This window comes from Mandrillus leucophaeus, unplaced genomic scaffold (assembly GCF_000951045.1).
Source record: "Mandrillus leucophaeus isolate KB7577 unplaced genomic scaffold, Mleu.le_1.0 Scaffold809, whole genome shotgun sequence".
Classification (NCBI taxonomy): Eukaryota; Metazoa; Chordata; class Mammalia; order Primates; family Cercopithecidae; genus Mandrillus; species Mandrillus leucophaeus.
This window is the reverse complement of record NW_012108797.1, coordinates 931,115-951,631: the sequence shown is the minus strand read 5'-3', so window position 1 is coordinate 951,631 and position 20,517 is coordinate 931,115. Positions and strand designations below refer to the sequence as shown.

Here is a 20,517-nt window from a genome sequence, read left to right as displayed (position 1 = left end):
CGATTCCCCACATGCACATGTGCGTGCACACACACAATGTTATTTTTCTGAAAATGTTTTTAGCTTTTTCTTCTAAATTACCATCTTATCTCAACGACTGCAGTTATGTTTTTGTAGTTATTATAGTTGGATAGCTTTTCATAGATTTTGGGGGGCCACTGCAATTGCTTTTTATTTTTTACTTTGAAATTATTACTACTACTATTTTGGAGACAGGGTCTTGCTCTGTCACCCAGGCTGAAGTGCAGTGGTGCAATCTCGGCTCAGTGCAACCTCTGTTTCCTGGGTTCAAGCGATTCTCCTGCCTCAGCCTCCAGAGTAGCTGGGACTACAGGCATGTATCACCATACCTGGCTAATTTTTGTAGTTTTAGTAGAGACAAGGTTTCACCATTTTGATCAGGCTGGTCTTGAACACCTGACAAGTGATCCGTCTGCCTCAGCCTGCCAAAGTGCTGGGATTACAGGCTTGAGCCACCGTGCCCGGCTGCAATAGCTTTTTATAACGATTTGAGATTGATATCACTTTCCCTTCTCTCTACTGATTTCTTTATATATGAAGACTATTAATCCTATGTCCATCATATATGTGGGCAATTTTTTCTTCCCAGGTTTTCATGCATTCTTTAATGCTATTTTTCCCCAAATGGGTTGTTTTTAAATTTGAATAGATTTGTATGGCTAAGAAAGTAATAATGTTCTCTGCATAAAAAATATCTTACTTGATGGACTAGGGACATAGAATATTAGCCTCCAGGTTTAACAGGGTTAGAGAGCACTCCCCACCTTGGAAGCCACATGGCCCTCTGGAGCACAGCTCTGTCCTAAGGCTGGGTCCAAGATTTGAGACTCTACTCTAGGATTTCCCAGGAGTTACTCATTCTCTCTGAATATTCCTTTCCTTTTCCGTAGAACAGAGATTATAATGCCTGACTCAAATGGATTTTGCAGGGATTTGACATAACAAGCAACATCATTCTTTATTGTGAAAAGAAACAGAGATCCTGGGGGTGACAGGGGTGGACAAGTGCACAGAACTGGCCCCTTTGGAAGGATGAGAGTCAACCCTGTGAGTTGGGCTTTGGTTTCTTAGCCCGAGCCAGATCTCCTGGTTCAGTCACAGGGAAATACATCTATTGGAATAAAAATACAGGGAAGATGATGAGGCTGAAGATTATGACACTTAAGGATTTCCTCTTAGGGCTTTGTTTTCAGAATCCTAGGTCAGTCTATGTGAGGGCCTTCTCTGGGATCTTGCCCTTGGCCGAGAGGAAGTGCAGGAGGGAGCTGGGAGATCAGCAGAGCCGGAAGTCCAAAGTTCCATTCCCAGGTCACCCAACCTCTGCTCACTTGGCCTGAATTCCTAGACCTCACCTTGGGCCGTGCAAGAACATGAGGAGCTTGGACGTAGTCACACTGGTTGTTATGAAGGCAGCTGTGGTGGGGGAAGGACAGATAACATCCATTAGGACCCAAGTGGAGACACTCTGACAATACAATGCCATTTCTTAATCTATGCAACAGAAACATGTCTGTGTTTTCTGGAATTTATTGCAGCAGAAGGAACCCTGTGAAAAGCCAAATGTCTACCAACCCTGAAAAGCCAAATGTCTACCAACAAAGGAACAGGATCCACGGAACTGTGAAAGGAAAATAAATCTTGGGATCCCAAAATCACTAAGCTAAAGGGAAAAGTCAAGCTGGGAACTGGGTCATGCAAACCTGCCTCCTCTTTCGGTTCCTAAATAAGATGGCTATAAGATGAAAAGCTACACGCCTCCCCCATATTTTGTCCGCAAGGAAATTTCTCGTGAGCTGCAAGATCTTTACCGTAAGGTGTTTCTATTAAAATTTCACCACAACAATGTAAATTGATAGCTTATCTTTACAGGTACAGTCACCCCCCTGTCCACCACACACAAATGCATATCTGATTGTTCCCCGGCCCCATTTTGTCTATGTCATCTTTATATTAAAAAATGCAGATTCACTGAGCCAGACAAAGGCATGAGTAACGATCTTTCCCTACCCTCCCCCTTACATGAAAATTGTGTACTTCTCAATATCCTACCCTTTCCCCTTTAAATCCAGAGTCCTCAAAATCATCTTTGAAAGGCATAGACCTGTCTCCCCGGCACATGTCCTTAACTTTGGCAAATAAACCTCCTAAAATGATTGAGACTTGTCTCGTCATTTTTCTCAATTGACAGAATTCAGAGAAGTACTGTACACCTGTTCAAAATAACTAGGTAGCTGAATATATACCAAAAGGGAAATGCACAGTTTGATACTGAGTGAAATAAAGAAGCAAAGCCAACGATCTGCAAGTTCCCATTATTCATTCCCCTGCTCCTCCCAGCGCATACCAATCACTGATCACCATACACACCCAGCACTCACTTCTTTTTTTTTTTTTTTTGAGACGGAGTCTTGCTCTGTTGCCCAGGCTGGAGTGCAGTGGCACAATCTCAGCTCACTGCAAGCTCCACCTCCTGGGTTCACGCCATTCTCCTGCCTCAGCCTCCCAAGTAGCTGGGACTACAGGCGCCCGCCACCACGCCCGGCTAATTTTTTTTTCTATTTTCAGTAGAGACGGGGTTTCACCATGTTAGCCAGGATGGTCTCGATCTCCTGACCTCGTGATTCGCCCACCTCGGCCTCCCAAAGTGCTGGGATTACAGGCGTGAGCCACCACGCCCGGCCTAGCACTCACTTCTGAGACAACTGGTAGTTCATCCCCGACTGGACAGAGAAAACCTGCACCATTTTCTGCTGCTCCTGGGAGAAGGCAGGCACGCTGGAGAAGGCTGTGGGCACTAGGGTGAATAAGGCACTCTGGGTCCCTTGGTGGCTGGTATCCCACACAAAGAGCTTGTCATTCACGATGCACAGACTGGAGGAAAAATGGGCCATCAGGTAGCTGGAGAGAAGGACATCTCCCCACCCCCTACAAGAATCTTTTCCTACTGTTCAGAAACCTGATTTCTTCGATACCTCTACTGTGCCTGCCTCCTAGCTTTTTGGCTGGTACCCTCTAACCCTCCCACAGAGCCCACCTTTGGAGAGACTGCCTATATGCTTCACCGGTTTTGCAGGTTTACCTACAACCCAAGGATGGTTTTACACTCACATTTGCCCTTTACAATAGCCCAAGGGAATAGACAGTGTAATCACCAGTTTCAAAGGAAGATTCTGAATTACAAAAAGGTCATATGCCTCGACCAAAGTCACAGTGAGTATCGCATCAGGAAAGAACTCATACTCTGACTCCAGAGCCCATACATTTTTAAAAATTTTTTTCAATACAGGGTCTCACCCAGGCTGGAGTGCAGTGATGTGATCTAGGCTCACTGCAGCCTCAACCTCCTGGGGTCAAGACCCTTCCACCTCAACCTCCTGAATGGCAGGATGATAGATGCACACCACCACATCCAGCTAATTTTTAGTGTTTTTGTAGAGATAGGGTCTCACTGTGTTGCCTAGGCTGGTCTCAAACTCTCGGGCTCAAGCAATCCTCCCACCTTCAGCTTCCTAAAATACTGAAATTACAGGCATGAGCCACTGCTCCTGGCCCATACTCTTAACTATTACACTAGACTGTTGGTTTTCTACAACATTGAGAACACCCCGAGGACTGCACCACCACATTCCCACACCACTGGCCCCAGGCCGGGATGGGTGCTCCCACCCACAACACAGCACTAACCTGGAACTGCTGCCAGGGGTAGCGATGAAGGTCCGAGTGAAGGCAAGAACAGAACCCTGAGACTGTCCTTCCACTTCAAAGACAACAAACAACATAGCCTTAGAGTTGCACAGGCTTTACATGTTCACACGGTGTTCCCCAATCAGTCTTGCTTGACACTCACACAGAAGGGGGCCAGGCCAGGATAATTGCTCACTTGGAGTCAGGCGGATGTGGTAGGAATGGGGAGGGCAACAACAGGAATAATCTGCTCCCAGTGATAGGGCCCCTATCATGTGTGGGGCCCTGTGAAAACCACAAGTTCACTTGATTCCTATATCACAGTAGCCCAAGAGATGGGTTATTATTAGCCCTATTGTGCAAATGAGGAAAGTGAAGGGTTAAGTAACTAGCACAAGTTCACAGAGTAAGGACCTGGGATGAGAGCTGTCAGACTCCACAGTCTGTGACCTTAATGCAAGCCTGAGCTGTGCAGGGCAGACAGGCGTGGACCTAGGTCAGATCAGGGTGGTTTATGGGCAGAGTTGGGGTGGGAAAACACAGAGGGAACAAGAGGAAGGAAAGGAACGAAATCAGGGAAGCTGGGGGAGTTCTGAGAGGGAGCCCAGCCAGGGGGAGGGAGCAGTGGGGAATCTGGGGAAGGGACTCTACAGACACTCACCTTCCTTGAATACCCCATTGACAGAAAAGCAGAGCATCCATTCCTGAAAGGGAAGAGCTCAGGTGCTCAGGATCCCCCTTAACCTCCTACCCACCTCTGGCTCTCTGGGCCTGCCCGAGGGAGGAAGCAGGTACTCACCGTCTGGCACCACATGTCCACCAGGAAGGAGCTGAGGTCATGCTGAGTTTTGGGCAACGCACTGAGGGAGTCCACAATGTCACGTTTTGTGTGCCTCAGCAGCTCCCCCTTCAGGTCTGTAGAGGAGAAGAGAAGCAAGGATTTGGGGGGCTGCCACACTTCGGTTGTGTGATTGTTCCTGTCACACCCGCTTACCCTGCCCAGTCTTCTCCATCACACACTTACAGGGGTCCTTGAGAATTTTTATATTCCTGCTATCCTTGAAGTACTTGCACAAGCTGCTCCTAGGAGAAAAAGAGGAGCAGGAGTGGGTGGTCCAGCCAGCGAGGGCATTTCCAGGAGTTGGTGTCTTTCTGCAGGGGAGTCACACGGCCCCAGACCAGGGTCTGAGCTATAATACTCACGGGGCTGAGTCCTCGGGGTTGAAGGGAATGCTCAGGGAGAAGCAGGCCTCATCATGGTAAGCACTAAGGAGACCCTGTCGATCTCCAGAGTCATAGATCAAGTAATACCTGTTGGGGACCAATGAGAATAGGCTATCTCTGTGGCCTGGGTGCCAAATGAGACTTAAAAGTCTCACTGTGGGCAGACTTGTACTTGGGTAACCTCATCTGACCTAACCCTCTCTTGCCTCAGATTCCCAGGGATACTTACTGCTGCAGGAATTGCAGGACCAGATTCTTCAACATCTCAGATCCAAAGAAGCTTCCCTGGAATAAAGAGTCCCCAGGACCACAGATGGTACCCCCCCTTTCTCATGCACCACCCTGCTGGATCCTCTCTTCTCACCTTACAGGTTGGTAACGTCTTGTGGGCTTCAGTACCACACAGAGTTGGTCTGGGTGACTGCTGGCCATCCTGGGGAAGGCAAGAGGAAGTCAATAGTGCAAAGTAGGGAGGTGGCACTGGATAATTAGGGAAAAGGAAAGACCCAGGAGAGGGTGAGATCAGAAATCAGGTGTGAAAGCGTTCTGGAAATTACATGGGCAAGATTACTACAGTCAGCATTGCCGCCACCTGAAGGCTGTTGTGAACTTGTGTGAAGAAGCTCCACAGGCTCTGCCAAGTTCCCACATGGGACTGTATCACCTTCCCCCCTCCCTTGAGGTTTAAGGGTTAGATCCATAAATGTAACTGGGACAATATCTAAAGGGGTTTGGGGCAGTTGGGGGCAGCATCAATCCCAAGTAGGAAAGTCAATGATCAAGGAATACGCTTACCAGGCATAATAATTTGGGGAACAATTCCAGGATGGAGCTGCCGAAAATCAAAACAAAATGGACAACGGTAAGTGAAACTGTGGAGCTGTCCTCCTCATGGGAGCAATCACACCTACATCAGAGACACAGTGCAGTGTGTCCACCTACACTCCGGAGTCCCTGCCCCTGCAGCCCTGGGCAGCATTGAGAGCCCAGGCTTCAGGACTTTCTTCCCCTCCCTCCATCCCTCTCTTACTTTTGTCCAGGTCCCCAATGAAGGCTCCACAGGGAGCAGGAAATGGGGTGGGAGCCCAAGGCTCTGCTACCTCACTGGGTGTCCATCAATCTGCCTGGCCTGGCCCTGTCCAAGACCAGGTCAGCTCTTAGGGACGGCTCAGGATGCTGGGACAGGGAGGGTGGTGATGCAGGCTCAGGAGGCAGGAAGGGGAAGACAGAGGGATGATGGCAGAAACGGGGTGAAGGTAGGGGAGGGAGAGACAGGTGAGACATCGGAGAGGAGAGACAAGGGAGAAACAGGATGCAAAGCAAAGGGAAGGGAAAGATGCTGTACCATGGTGATGGAGTTCAAGGAGGAAGAGAGAAGAAAAGGGCGCCCCTGCTGCAGCCCTTTCCCTCACCGCCCCCGGCTGGTCCTGGGGACCGAGGCAGGTAAGGAAAACATGCACCTGTTGGGCTGGGGCCCACTGGATGCAGCTGGAGCCTTTCTCACCTGTGTGAGCTCAGTCTGAGCTGGGCATGGGAAATGGAGGAGTGAAGGGTCAGGCCCTAGCTCAGCATGGGGTTCAGAGTCTGGGGACCCCCTCTCCCGACCACTGCATTCTCTTGTGATGGTCCCTGACACCTGTGCCCCTCTGTGCTGACGCCTTGACCGAAGAATGCTACCTGTCTTGGGCTACCCAGGACTCCTCTGAGGGCCCAGGCAAGACAATGTGAGTTGTGGAGGGAAGGAGAGGCAGCGCCCCGAGACGCCTGTCTCCTCAACCTCCTCTGCCCTCTGCCATCCACTCCTGCCTCGGGAAGGTGGCCCACTTTTGGTCCCCTGACTCAGGAAACCCAGGTTTCTCCCCGAGGAGGGCCCAGCTCCTGGCATTGGGCCAGAGAAGAGATGGCATGACAGCAGCCACCCAGGGCCTCAGCCCTCAGTATGGGGCAGGGAAGCCCCCATGCCAGCTCAGGACGGGTGGGAGAACCTATTTGGAGCAAGAGAAGGAGAATCCCCTTCAGGACAGGGGAGGGAAACCGTGTCTCAGCATGGAGGCAGGAAGGCCTGTCTCAGCATGAAGACCTGGGCTGGAGGACTCTTCTGGGTCCAGGGCACCAGCACCTGAATACTGCTGGTCCTGGGGAGGTGGGGAAGTCCCGCTTCCTGGTGCACACTCACAGAGGGCACACTGAAGGATGCTGGGTGGAGACAGGCGGGAAACGCATCCCAGAGCAGGTGAAAAGGGCAGCATGTCAGAGGAAGGAAAGGAGACCTCTAAGCACAGATGAGTGAGTGACACAGAGAGAGGAGTGGGGCGAGGGGGAAGGAGAGGGTCTGTGGTCCTCCCAGAAGACCAGTGCTGCCTCCTCCTGCAGAAGGGCACTATCAAGCACAGGTCAGGGCCCCAGGCAGTGACAGAGGGTACGACTGACTTTATGTTGCTGGAGTTATCCGAGAAGGTGGTGCACACTGGGCTTCTGTCCGCACACTTCTCTCCTGGCTCTGTCCCTTTCCATTTGTCCATCCCCACTGCAGACATCACCTGCAATTATGCAGAAGAACCACATAGACCCAGGAAAGAGCAGCCGGAGGGCCCTGCACCCTCAGTCTCCTCCCTTGCCAACAAATCCACTTCCTTGCCTCTTGTCACTACCCTAATGAACCCTCCTCTCCCTTTTTCTTCAAAAAACGATCTGAGTATTACACCTCATTTTATTTTTCAAGAAATTCAGCTTGTTAATGTCGGGGGCCTTTGGCATAATGTCAAGCTTCTGGTAGGCTTTGTTGCTGTTTGGGTTCAAGGGCAAAAGCTATGATGAGGCATGAATTAAGAATTAAGAGTGGGCCGGGCGCGGTGGCTCAAGCCTGTAATCCCAGCACTTTGGGAGGCCGAGACGGGCGGATCACGAGGTCGGGAGATGGAGACCATCCTGTCTAACACGGTGAAACCCCGTCTCTACTAAAAATACAAAAAACTAGCCGGGCGTAGTGGCGGGCGCCTGTAGTCCCAGCTACTCAGGAGGCTGAGGCAGGAGAATGGCGAGAACCCGGGAGGCGGAGCTTGCAGTGAGCCGAGATCGCGCCACCGCACTCCAGCCTGGGTGACTGAGCAAGACTCCGTCTCAAAAAAAAAAAGAATTAAGAGTGAAGGCCCCCAACAGGGGATATCTTAGACCAATTAGCCTCCTAGCTAATCTCTTCCACTTTCACCCTCAATCACAGCATGAGCCTAAGGCCTCACCATAGGTATGTTCTCTTCATGGACATGCAGGGAGGCAGCCATGCACTTTCCAGGATTCGACGCCATTTTAGTATCACGGGTCATCATGTCTCCAGAAAGCAGAGAGGAGAAAATCAGAAGTCTGAGAGGGACCTGCCTGGTACAGCATCAGCACTAACTCCTCCCCAAGTTGCCAACTCTAAGTCTCCATCTCACACAGACACCTCTGCCCTCATCTGCCATAGAATTACTGTTATCAGCCATACCTGGGTAAAAGGGGAGTCTCTGGATATCAAGAGCTTCCTGGGAGACATCACACTGTTGGTTCATGGCCAGCTGCAGAGTATAGAGATGGTTTTCAGAGGCTCTGAAGTTGAGGTGGTGAAGGGGACAATAGGTGGGGAAGAAGCGGTGGGTCTGGCTTTGTGTGAACAACTTGCCATGAGTCTGTATTACCTTTATCTTCTCCACCTTTTCTGACTTCAGCTCCTTCTGCGCAAAGTGGGGTATACCAGCAGGGTTGACAAAGATTGATATCTGCAGAGAACGCAAGAGGGGCTGAGTAAGCACTAGGAACTTTGAGCCCCAAGATCAAGTAAGACCTCACACTTGCTCTGCCCTCTTGCTCAATGCTAGCCTTGGTCATTCACTTGACACACACCTTTTCATTATCCTCATCCCAAATCTTGCCACTGACATTCTTCAGTGCATAGGCGATGCTGGCATTCTCCACAAAGAAGCTGGCATGCATGTTTTCATAGTGAAACTATAGGGAGAGTTGCAAGAGAAATAAAATATGAGGCCAGAGTCTCTGCTCATCCAGTCCCCAACCTGTCCTGTTTTTTCTCGCCTGCCTCATGGTCCTTTCTTACTTCAACTGGGATGAAGGGTACACTGCATTCATTCCGAATCAAATTCAGCAGCCACTTCTCATTGTATTTTATGCCGAAGGGAACCTATGAGTGAAAGAAAGAATGAGTGAGGAAAGGAGACTGACATAATGGAATTAAACATTAAAATTGGACCCAAATATGTTCCTTTCAGGCTTTAAAATAGTTGAAGATAGGACAACATCCATTATTGCTAACTTATGTATTTCATTATTATGTCATTCATCATTTCTAATATCTATTATTTCTAAGCACACATGGATTTCCTAAATACCCTTTCTTACTATTCAGTTTTCTTAAAATAATCAATTTAAGATGTTTAATATGAGTTTTCTTTTATAAAGTCCCACAAGAGTTTACCTAAGGCAGACCAGGCCTGCCCCTTTGACAAGGACCCCACTAATTCAACCCCTCACACCCTTAGTTTGAGCCAAACTGAAGCATCCGGTGTGGAGATACTCTATCTCCTTAGCATTCGTTTCCTCCTTTGATTGTAAATGACCTCTTCCGTTCTCTCTGCAGTCAGTCTGTTCCCTTTACATTGCTTCTCTGAATTTACTCTTAGATGATCTAGGATGTTAACTCCTAGTAATAAAGGACAGATTACAAACTTTCCTGCTCTTACAAAAGGATCTAGTGTCTACACAAATCCAACACAGTTACCCCTGTTCTCCTTCGGAACGTTAGATCCATTTTGCCAGGACACTCACTGTGATCTTGAACCAGCTCCCTAAGGTCCCATCCGGCATGTTCCCCTCCATTCTTCTCTCTGGAGGTTTTTGCTCTCTCTCCATGTTAACATGGGTTTGGTCTTGTTTACGAAAACTGCCTTTCCGATTATAGGGTGAAATGGCATAGGGAGTGCTGTGAGCAAATGGAGAAAAGGTAGTTCACATATGCTCTGAAAGTCTTTTACACACATTTGATCCACTGATACCAGGGCTACAATGAAGTTTGCTCAACCATTAATCGAGTTCTGTCATTCTCTCTCTGTCAAGTTGGAAAGAATGACATATTCAGCTACATGGTTATGTATTTCATCGGCTGGTACATTCCAGCCATGCTGACTGGTCACTTACTATCTTACTGAAGAGTCCATGTGGGCACCATGCATTGCTGCTTCTCCATCTTGCTGCTGATGGGATGAAGAATGTATGCCAGGATTGACTTTTTCAGACCTACTGCTCAATCTCCTTTGGTAAATATCCGAACCTCTTGCTCTTCTTTGAGCAACTTGATCAGTGTGACCTTAAATTGAGAACAGCACATCAACACTTAGAATACCAGAAAAAAATCTTGGGAAAATATAATGGATAATGAAAAAATTCACTGATGTTTGTTTGTTTATTTATTTATTTATTTATTTTTTAGAGTCAAGATCTAGCTCTATTGCCAGACTGTAGTGCAAGTGGCATGATCACCGCTCACTGTGGCCTTGTCCTCTATGGCTCAAGAGATCCTCCCACCTCAGCCTCCCAGGTAGCTGGGACTACAGGCACATGCCACCACATCTGGCTGATTTTTTTTTTTTAGAAATGGGGTCTTCCTGTGTTGCCCAGGCTGGTGATTTTTTATAATCTAGAAAGAAATATATCATAGTGCCAAAAAAGTTGAAAGACTTCACTGTGGTTTCACCTCCTGGGAGATGAGAGTTGGGGAACATTCACAGCCAAGGAAAAAACAAGCACAGAAGAAAGGGTTTGGGTTTGGGTGATGCTGATCTATGATGATAGTCCTTGCTCTTCCCTTTTCATTCTGGGTAACCTGGAACAAATTGCTTATCATTTCTAACCCTCAATTCCCACCTCTACTTGAAGAATAATAAAATCTACCCTAAAAGCTTGGTATTATGGCTCAAGGGTCAAAGGCAAGTTCCCTGCCTCAAAGAAGAATCAGATAAATGAAAACATTGCTGAAGAAAATATCCAGAATGAATCTTGGAGAGACATACTTATGGAAATTAATTACCAGAAGAGTGAAAGAGAGAATTTTAAAAGAGTGGTAAGCGTGGCCAGGCGCGTTGGCTCTTGCCTGTAATACCAGTACATTGAGAGGCCAAGGTGGGTGAATCATGAGGTCAGGAGATCGAGACCATCTTGGCTAACATGGTGAAACACTGTCTCTACTAAAAATACAAAAAATTAGCCGGGCTTGATGGCGGGCACCTGTAGTCCTAGCTACTTGGAAGGCTGAGGCAGGAGAATGGAGTGAGCCCAGGAGGCGGAGCTTGCAGTGAGCCAAGATCGCACCACTGCACTCCAGCCTGGGGGACAAAGCGAGACTCTGTCTCAAAAAAAAACAAAAAACAAAAACAAAAAACAAAAACAAAAAACAAAAACAAAAAACATGTGGTAAGCATATCTAATACTACTTCTCCACTGTTCCCTCTCCTTATTTCTGGGACTCAAATTCCAGACCTCCAGGCCAGGCTGGTCTCAAATTCCAGACCTCAAGTGATCTGCCCACCTTGGCCTCCCAAACTGCTGGGATTACAGGCTTCAGCCACTGTGCCCGGCCTCTACAAAATTATTACTTTTTTTAATTAGCCAGCCGGCGGTGGCTCATGCCTGTAATCCCAGCACTTTGGGAGGCCGAGATGGGTGGATCACGAGGTTAGGAGATCGAGACCATCCTGGCTAACACAGTGAAACCCCATCTCTACTAAAAATACAAAAAAATTAGCCAGGCGTGGTGGTGGGCACCTGTGGTCCCAGCTACTAGGGAGGCTAAGGCAAGAAAATGGTGTGAACCCGGGAGGCGGAGCTTGCAGTGAGCAAAAATTGTGCCACTGCACTCCAGCCTAGGAAGACAGAGCAAGACTCCCGTCTCAAAAAAAAAAAATTGCCAGCGGGGCGTGGTGGCTCATGCCTGTAATCCCAGCACTTTGGGAGGCCAAGGAGGGCGGATTGTGAGGTCAGAAGTTCGAGACCAGCCTGGCCAATATGGTGAAACTCTGTCTCTACTAAAAATATATTTTTAAAATATTAGCTGGGCGTGGTGGTGTGTACCTGTAGTCCCAGCTACTCAGGAGGCTGAAGCAAGTGAATTGCTTGAACCCAGGAGGCAGAGGTTGCAGTGAGCCAAGATTACACCACTGCACTCCAGCCTGGGCAATAGAGGGAGACTCCATCTCAAAAAAAAAAAAGAAAAAAAATTAGCCAGGTGTGGTGGCATGTGCCTATAGTCCCAGCTACTTGGGAGGCTGAGGCAGGAGGATCATGTGAGCCCAGGAGGTCAAGGCTGCAGTGGGCCATGATCAAGCCACTGCACTCCTGCCTGGAAGGCAGAGCAAGACCCTGTCTCAAAAAATAATAGGAGGAAATGTGTACTTTAAGAAAAAACATTTCTAAAGAAAAGACATACATTCCATAATGATGTTAATGTAACAAAAATTGGGCAAAAATGTGACCAACCGGCCGGGCACAGTGGCTCATGCCTGTAATCCCAGGTGGGTGAATTACCTGAGGTCAGGAGTTTGAGATCAGCCTGAACAACATGGTGAAACCCCATCTCTACTAAAAATACAAAAATTAGCCACGTGTGTTAGTACGCTCCTGTAATCCCAGCTACTCGGGAGACTGAGGCAGGAGAATTGCTGGAACCCGGGAGGCAGAGGTTGCAGTGAGCTGAGATCGTGTCATTGCACTACAGCCTGGGTGACAAGAGTAAGACTCCATCTCAAAAGAAAAAATAACAAAACTAATTTACACTGAATTGTGATAGGCCAAAGATATATATTGTAATCCTAAGGATAAACACTACGACAATGGCAGAACATTTCACTTTCTAGCCAAATGAGGTAAAATTTTAATAGTTAAAACTATTAATCATTTCAAAGGAGAGGTGTGGAAAAGAACTTAAAACAGGCAAAAATAAATATATAGTAATATGGTCTATTTAAACCAAATCATACCTATATTTTCATTAAAAGAAATTAGACTTAAGTATTCCAAATTAAAAGGCCAAGAGTATCACACTAGATGAAAGATTCCATCAAATTATCCTGAAAAGAAATATGTAAAATTTAATAATATAGAATATTTGAAAATAAGAAAAATGGCATGATGCATACCATTTACACACCGACCGACTAAAAGCTTATATAACCATATTAATAAGAGAAAATATATACTTTAAGAAATACTAGAGAAAAGAACTCATAATGATAAAGGTTCACATCAACAAGAAGATACTAAGAAAGCAGGTGCGCGCACTGCCTTCGCAGCACCTGGGCCTGAGGTGCGAGGCTCCCAGGCCCTCGCCAGCTCCAGGTGTGTGAGGAGGACTTCAGAAACCCGATTGAGAAGTGGAAAGACCCCCAGGGAGGGTCGGACCTGCCTCAATTCCGCTAAGGTCTTTCATTTCTTGTTCGCCTACTTTCATGAAATCTTCACATCGTTTTAATGGTACTAGTCAAGACAACAAAATCAACAGACTTTCAGCCTTGAGGCAACATTGGTGTAAGAACACTATGGAGCTCATCAGAGTATATCACTGAAAAATATGATGGCTGAAAACAATTTAAAAATGCTAAAGATTCAACAGTGCATGGTAGCCAACAAACTACCTAGAAACAGGCCATATATTTGCAATATTTGCTTCAAGCACTTTGAAACACCATCAACAAAATTAACTAGGCACTATCTCATTCATACTGGTCAAAAGCCATTTGAATGTGATCTGTGTCATAAAACCTTCAGACAACTAGTTCATCTGGAGAGGCATCAACTAACTCATAATCTGCCTTTTAAATGTAGTGTTTGTCAGTGCCACTTAAAAAATCTGAAGACATCTGTGAAGCACCAACAACTTCACAATGAAACCTATCAGAATAAGGTTAAACAGGTTAGAAGACTGCTGGAGGCCAAGCAAGAAAAGCCAATGTATGGAGTGTATAATACTTTTACCAGAGGAAAGATGGGCATTACACCCGTGCTGTAAGTCCAATCCCACATATAACATGAAGATAAGAAAGAATATTCATGCAAGTACAATCTGTGGCAAGATGTTTCCATCACAGTCAAAACTTAATAGGCATGTACTTATTCATACTGGTCAGAGACCTTTTAAATGTGTCTTGTGTAGTAAATCTTTTCAACAGTCACCTCACTTAAAAATCCACCAACTTACACATTCAGAAGAAAGACGTTTTCAATGTTGTTTTTGTCAAAAAGGATTTAAGATTCAAAGCAAACTTCTGAAGCATAAACAAATCCATACTAGAAATAAGGCTTTTCGGGCTCTTTTATTAAAGAAGAGGCATACAGAATATCGCCCCCTGCCTAATAAGTTAAAGGCAAATCAGGGTGGTTTTGAAAATGGTGATATTGGTGAATCTGAGTAGAATAATCCACTTTATGTCCACTCAATTTATATTGTCCCTTTTCAATGTCCAAAGTGTGAAAAGTGTTTTGAATCACAGTAGATTCTCAATGAACACATGTGTTTTCCTGCTAGAGGTGGCAAAATTCCAAGCAGGTTCAAAAGAAGCTACAACTATAAAACCATTGTTAAAAAAATATCTTGGCCAAGCTTAAACGTGCTAGGAGTAAAAAATTAGATAACTTTTGATCTGGGAAAAACGTATTTAAAAAGAGTTTCTTGAAAAATTGTGATCGTATTTCTGGTGAGCTGAGCTCTGAACAAACTCAAAGAACATTTGTGGGTACTTTTGGCAAACATGGAACATATAAAACAATTGGCAATAAAAAAAAAGAAAACATTGACTTTGCCATTTTCTTGGCAAAAGCAGTTCCAGAACCAAAATTTGGGAAAAAAATGAAAGATATCCTTACGACAGCAAACTTATTAAGCATTGATAATTCGGTGAATAAGAAAGACTTGTCAATCTGTGGCTCATCAGGTGAGGAATTATTTAATAACTGTGACGTACTTCAGTGTGGTTTTTCAGTTCCAAGGGAAAACATACTTACTAGACATAAGATATGCCCTTGTGACAAATGTGAGAAGGTATTTCCTTCTGTATCCAAACTAAAAAGACACTATTTAATTCATACTGGACAGAGGCCTTTTGACTGTAATATTTGTGGGAAATCTTTTAGACAGTCAGCTCACTTAAAAAAACATGAACAGATTCATAATGAAAAGAGTCCTTATGCATCCCTTTGCCAAGTAGAATTTGGAAACTTGAACAATCTTTCTAATCATCCAGGTAATAATGTTAACTATAATGATTCCCAACAATGTCAGGCTCCTGGTGTTCAAAAATACGAGGTCTCAGCGTCAAATCAAATGTCAGGAGTTAAGGCAGACTCACAGGATTTTATTCCTGGTAGCATCAGGCAGCCCTGTCTTCCTAATGTACTTCTGGAAGCAGAGCAAAGCCATCCTTTTTGCAGTTATTCAGAGCGTCAGGAGAAAAATGATGTCTTCCCGTACCGATGCAGTATTTGTGCTAAGAGTTTCCGATCTCCATCTAAACTGGAAAAACACTACCTAATTCACGCAGGGTAGAAACCATTTGAATGCTCAGTTTGTGGCAAAACATTCAGACAGGCTCCTCACTGGAAGAGACATCAGCTTACTCAATTTAAAGAATGACCACAAGAGAAAGTGGTTGCCTTGGATTTGGTTATGTAAACTGTCGCAACCACTAACAATTGTGGTCTCTGGTGATCTTATTTTTAAAGCCTGTATTATTTAAAATGCATTTTTATCAAGAGGCCTGCATTAAATTGAATGGTTTCACAAGTATTTGTCCTGCATAGTAAGTAGGTAAAATACATAGAAAATTAATACAATGTTTTAGAAACAGCCAAATTAATTTTCAGAGGCAAGAACATGATTTGATGCTATAAAGTAGGCACTTTAATATTGTAAACATATGCTTTGGCTGTACTGAAAAGTATAAAGTCATGATGCTGTACAAATAATTTAGTCAAATTCATTTTTTAAAGGAATTATTCCTTAAGACATGCCATCTCTTTTTATGTATACTCAAAAGACTGAGAGGCAAAAATTCGCTTTTAGTTGCAGCACATAGTCCTGCTATATTTCATTTATTTTGCATTTCATATGAAAGCATAATTTTGTCCACATGTGGCTCAAATTGCATTGGATTTTTTTTTTTTTTTTGTAAATTTACAGAACTACAGAGACACTAAAGGTGAATATGGATGAGAAAATTATAGTATTTTTTCACTGGTCTTTTCAAAGCTATTTATTTTTAGGACTATGTGGTAATCTCACTTTTTCAGGTGATTAAGGTTTTTTTTTTTTCCCCAGCGAGTGCCATCTTTCACAAAATAAATTAAAAGTAGACAAGAGGCTAGGATGTATCCATATACATTTACCATGTTTACTTACCAGGAATATTTTCCAAGTGCCATAGTCTTTTTCATAATATGTATGCAGTTTTATCTTTTCAGAGGAATAATTTCAAGTCATTTATTTGCTCATTAATTATAGCAGTAGTCATAGACTTAAGACTCTATTCTAGAGATCTTCATCTCCATAAGACTTTAACATTTATTTTAGTAAACTTTCCTTTTTATGCCTCTTTAATGGAGTGGTCCTATTATTTAAGCCTGTTCTAAGTTTGATCAAATGGCAATGACTAGGTCTAGTTTTAGTTTTTATTTTTGCAAGAGTCTAATGCTACAGAATTTTATTTTGATCCTTGTTAAATTTTTATTTTAATTAGTAAGGTAGTCATTCCTGTAGAGGGATAAGATGCTTGTAGAGTTGTGGGTAGCATTCCAAATAGAACTGTTATGATTCGGGAAATATTCTAAACTACAAAGGACTTATTTCATAATGACAAATTGTCATTCACATTTTCCTTTGTTTATAAAATCTTCAGGAATGACATTTTCTAGCAATAAAAGGAATTAACCATTATGTTCCTAAGCTGAAAAGAGGAACAGGTGGGTAATTATCCTACCATACTTAAATATAGTGGAAAATCCTCTGTTGAGACTGTGGATAAATGAACAATTGTAAGTTTTGCATCATAATCTGAGAATTCCCTTTTGGGGAAGGGGGAGGCAGGAGGGATAGTAGGTGGGGGTGATCTGCTTGCTTCTTTTACCACAGGTGATTTTTAAGTAACTTGGGTTTAATTTACAGAGATGAAACATGACAGTCTGAGTAACACACCCAAAGACGTAGAGGTGCGCCTGTTTATTACGTAGAGACAGCCAACAAAAACAGAGGAGAATCACATGCTTTAAAGAACACTTTCTCTTAGGTTTCCTTGGGATATGTTCCTCTAGTGCAAGCAAGATAATGGTTTACAGAATTTGCTTTACACAAAACTTTTCAAGAACTCATCTGTTACACAAAAGCAAGGAATAACTAGTTTATGTTTTCAAATAATGTTCAAGGTTTTTTTCCTTAGTATGTCTGAAAGTATTGATTTTGGCATTTTTCTAAGCAATTTATGTAATTTTATTTGAAGGAAATATTTTATATACTCTTTCTCAACCTAAACAGGGAGAGTCCTAACACTGTTGTGCTTGTATGATTATGAGGCCTTATTTGCCTAAGTGATACTACTATACTTTATTTTTGACCCATGCCTTTTTAAGCGGTTTCATATTGAAAGTTGGACTATTGTAAAAATTTTGTCAAAGGTGTACTGAAGTGCTATTTGAAGTACCTGTAACAAAACACAGTTGGTCCTCCATATCCACGGACTCTGTCTCTGTGGATTAAACCAATTGCAGATCAAAAATATTAGGACAAAAAAATTAAAATAATACAAATAAAAAATACAATATAACTGTTATTTAAATAGCATTTACATTCCATTAGGTATTAGTCTAGAGATAAAGTATACAGGAGAATGTGCATTGGTTATATGCAAATATGCCATTTTATGTAAGGGACTTGAGTATACTTGGATTTTTGGTATCTGTGGGTGGGCAGGCTGGGGGGATCCTGGAACCAATACCCCGTGGATACCAAGGGACAACTGTACTTATTTATCTTTATTATTATTGCAAGCTTTTTACAGAAACTTTACAGGAATGAAAACATACATGTTAAGATTAGGCCGGGCGCTGTGGTTCAGGCCTGTAATCCCAGCACTTTGGGAGGCCGAGACGGGTGGATTACGAGGTCAGGAGATCGAGACCATCCTGGCTAACATGGTGAAACCCTGTCTCTACTAAAAATACAAAAAAATTAGCCAGGCATGATGGCGGGTGCCTGTAGTCCCAGCTACTCAGGAAGCTAAGGCAGGAGAATGGCGTGAACTCGGGAGGCGGAGTTTGCAGTGAGCGGAGACCACGCCACTGCACTCCAGCCTGGGCAATACAGCAAGACTCCATCTCAAAAAAAAAAAAAAGATTAAACATTAGATATTAGATGGTTTGTTGCACACTAGAACTGCTAGTATTGTTGAATCAATTACTTTGATTTTATGAAAAAAATAAACACATATCTTTAAAGAGAACTAGAAGAATTTTTTGTTTGAGTAATTCCAGGCTGTAGCACGATTATTTACTGAAGTAGTTTGATTGGCTGGCTAACTTAGTAGAATTATTGTTTCTTGTTTTGTACTGCAATAAGGCTTATAATTGTAAGATAAAAATGTGTGTGTGCTTAAGGGAAGTAGGTGGTGGTTAAAATTATTGAAAAATTTTCAGAATACTTTAAAAATAAAGTTTCAAGTTATACAAAAAAAAAAAAGAAAGTAATTCTAAATTTGTATGCATGTCTTAACATGGACCAATCTATGTTTAGATACGAAGCAAAAACGGATCTAAGTAAATAAATAAATAAATAAAATCACAATGACTGTGGGAATTTAACACACCTCTCTGAGTAACAGATAAAACTAGCAGACAAAAATTCAGCTACATAGCGAAGATTTAAATGGCATGAGTAATAAGTTTGCTTAAATGACATAGAACACTGCACAGAAAAGCTACACATGGAACATTCCAGAATAAGTCATACGCTGGGCCGTAAAGCAAGCCTTGAGAAATTTCTGGGGCGGGGGTGGGGGGTAATACAATCTACCTTGAATGGTTAGTGTGAAGATTAAAGATGTATTATTCCCTGCCCCACTACCACCTCTAGGTGTACAACCAAGGAATGTTAATTTTTACCAACCCCTGCCTCAGGAGACCATCCTCATACCTCAAACCCTGGCCCTGAGAAGACCACAAGACTCAGGCCTGGGCCCTTGCCACTGCCCACCCCCATCTAAAGGGAGATTGGCTGGGTGTCATGTGGGTTAGGGTAAGGTGGGGAAGGGGGCTCAGTCCCTTTTGCCCTGTGGAGACCTGAGACTCCAGCCTCATGCTGGCCAACTCACCCATGGTGTGTCCTGAAGGCAGTGACATTTTACCAATGTCCTTACAGGGCTCTCTTGAGGAGAATCTGTGTGGCTTGGAGACGGGAGTTTGGAGAAGATTGAGGAGGGCTGCTGAGGAAGGCGAGAGCAAGTCCCAAGCCTTGCTTACAGGAAGTTCCTTCCCCAAGCAGAGAGAGGAGTGTCCTAGGAGTCAGAGGAGAATTAACTTCCTGTTCTTACCACCCCCGAAAGTTTGCTGCCAGCCTAACACCCAGGGAGATGTTTCTAATGTAGCCACTCCTGCAAAGGTGGTTAGCAACAATCACAATCATGAGGCCTAGGACCCAGATACTTACTGAAACAAACACGGAGAACTCAGCTTGCTGGTCATCTCCAGTGCATTACATTGTATTCATTTACTCTGCAGACTCAGAGAACTCTGAGTGCCTATCTTAGCCCAAGCTCTGTACTTGCTACATTACTTTTTTCTCCATGTATTCCTCACAAGGGGACTCTGAACTCAGAATCACCAGCTCCGTGAAGGTGCTAAGGCTTAATAAGCTATAGGAACTTGTCTGGAATGATTCAGATGTGACCTGGAGAAACGAAGTGGAAATGAGAACCATGGAATGGTGGGTGACCCCCTCTATGCACAGCTTTTCTAAACTCTTATAATACTTGTGGTTTACTTAAGTTAGGGCAAAGTAAGAGAATGTTCTGAAAATACTCGTGTGACTGGAATTAACTAAAGCCCATCCTAGAGAGAGAATACAAAAAAAAAAAAAAAAAAAAAAGACCAGGAAAATATAAAGTCAAAGTTCAGTGTGTCACTGTAATGAAAGTAGAAAAGAATCAAGTACTTTCTTAAAGACAAAATAAAATATAGTCAATGTAGATGGATACTCCTAATGATTAGAGCCAGAAATGTAGCTCTTAAAGTCTCAGGCCAGCGAGAGGGAATAAACTAGGAGCCTCTCTGTGTGCCAGGGCATCAGCCAGAATTTTCTGGAATTTTTCACCACTTTATTACAGTAGGTAGCTAGTCAGGCATAAGTGGGGCAGGAATGTCAGGTGACCATCAGGTGATGGTTCAGCATTTGTCACACTGCCTCTCTGAAATGATCATTGATCTCAGCCAGCACCAGGAAGAGGCAGTTTCCCAATAGACAAAAACACCTGAAATGGGTAATTGGCAGCTTCCAGTAAGATCTCAAGA

At 44.0% G+C, this 20,517-nt stretch overlaps 2 protein-coding genes and 1 pseudogene across 3 annotated transcripts in view; 1 reads left to right on the top strand and 2 right to left on the bottom strand.

Moving 5' to 3' along the window:
- Nucleotides 1–20,517, bottom strand: part of LOC105530266 (protein BEX1) — a 270,313-nt gene that overhangs the window by 12,625 nt on the left and 237,171 nt on the right. The gene's annotated exons all lie outside the window — the stretch shown is intronic.
- On the bottom strand, nucleotides 947–19,588 carry NXF3 (nuclear RNA export factor 3). Of its 2 annotated transcripts, XM_011967697.1 has the most exons (20): nucleotides 19,323–19,588; nucleotides 10,117–10,285; nucleotides 9,748–9,901; nucleotides 9,020–9,103; nucleotides 8,809–8,913; nucleotides 8,604–8,684; nucleotides 8,414–8,483; nucleotides 8,169–8,257; nucleotides 7,360–7,469; nucleotides 5,725–5,761; nucleotides 5,294–5,362; nucleotides 5,159–5,214; nucleotides 4,909–5,016; nucleotides 4,730–4,788; nucleotides 4,505–4,620; nucleotides 4,367–4,409; nucleotides 3,706–3,778; nucleotides 2,763–2,892; nucleotides 1,374–1,434; nucleotides 947–1,132 (listed from the first exon to the last, which is right to left on the bottom strand). In XM_011967697.1, the coding sequence occupies exons 1-19, from the start codon at nucleotides 19,348–19,350 to the stop codon at nucleotides 1,423–1,425; spliced, it is 1,593 nt and encodes a 530-aa protein (XP_011823087.1). In that variant the 5' UTR covers nucleotides 19,351–19,588; the 3' UTR covers nucleotides 947–1,132; nucleotides 1,374–1,422. The 2 variants fall into 2 exon arrangements, with proteins under 2 accessions (XP_011823087.1, XP_011823086.1); XM_011967696.1 differs by lacking the exons at nucleotides 947–1,132; nucleotides 1,374–1,434 and having other exon boundaries at nucleotides 2,619–2,892.
- On the top strand, nucleotides 13,541–15,637 carry LOC105530261 (annotated as a pseudogene).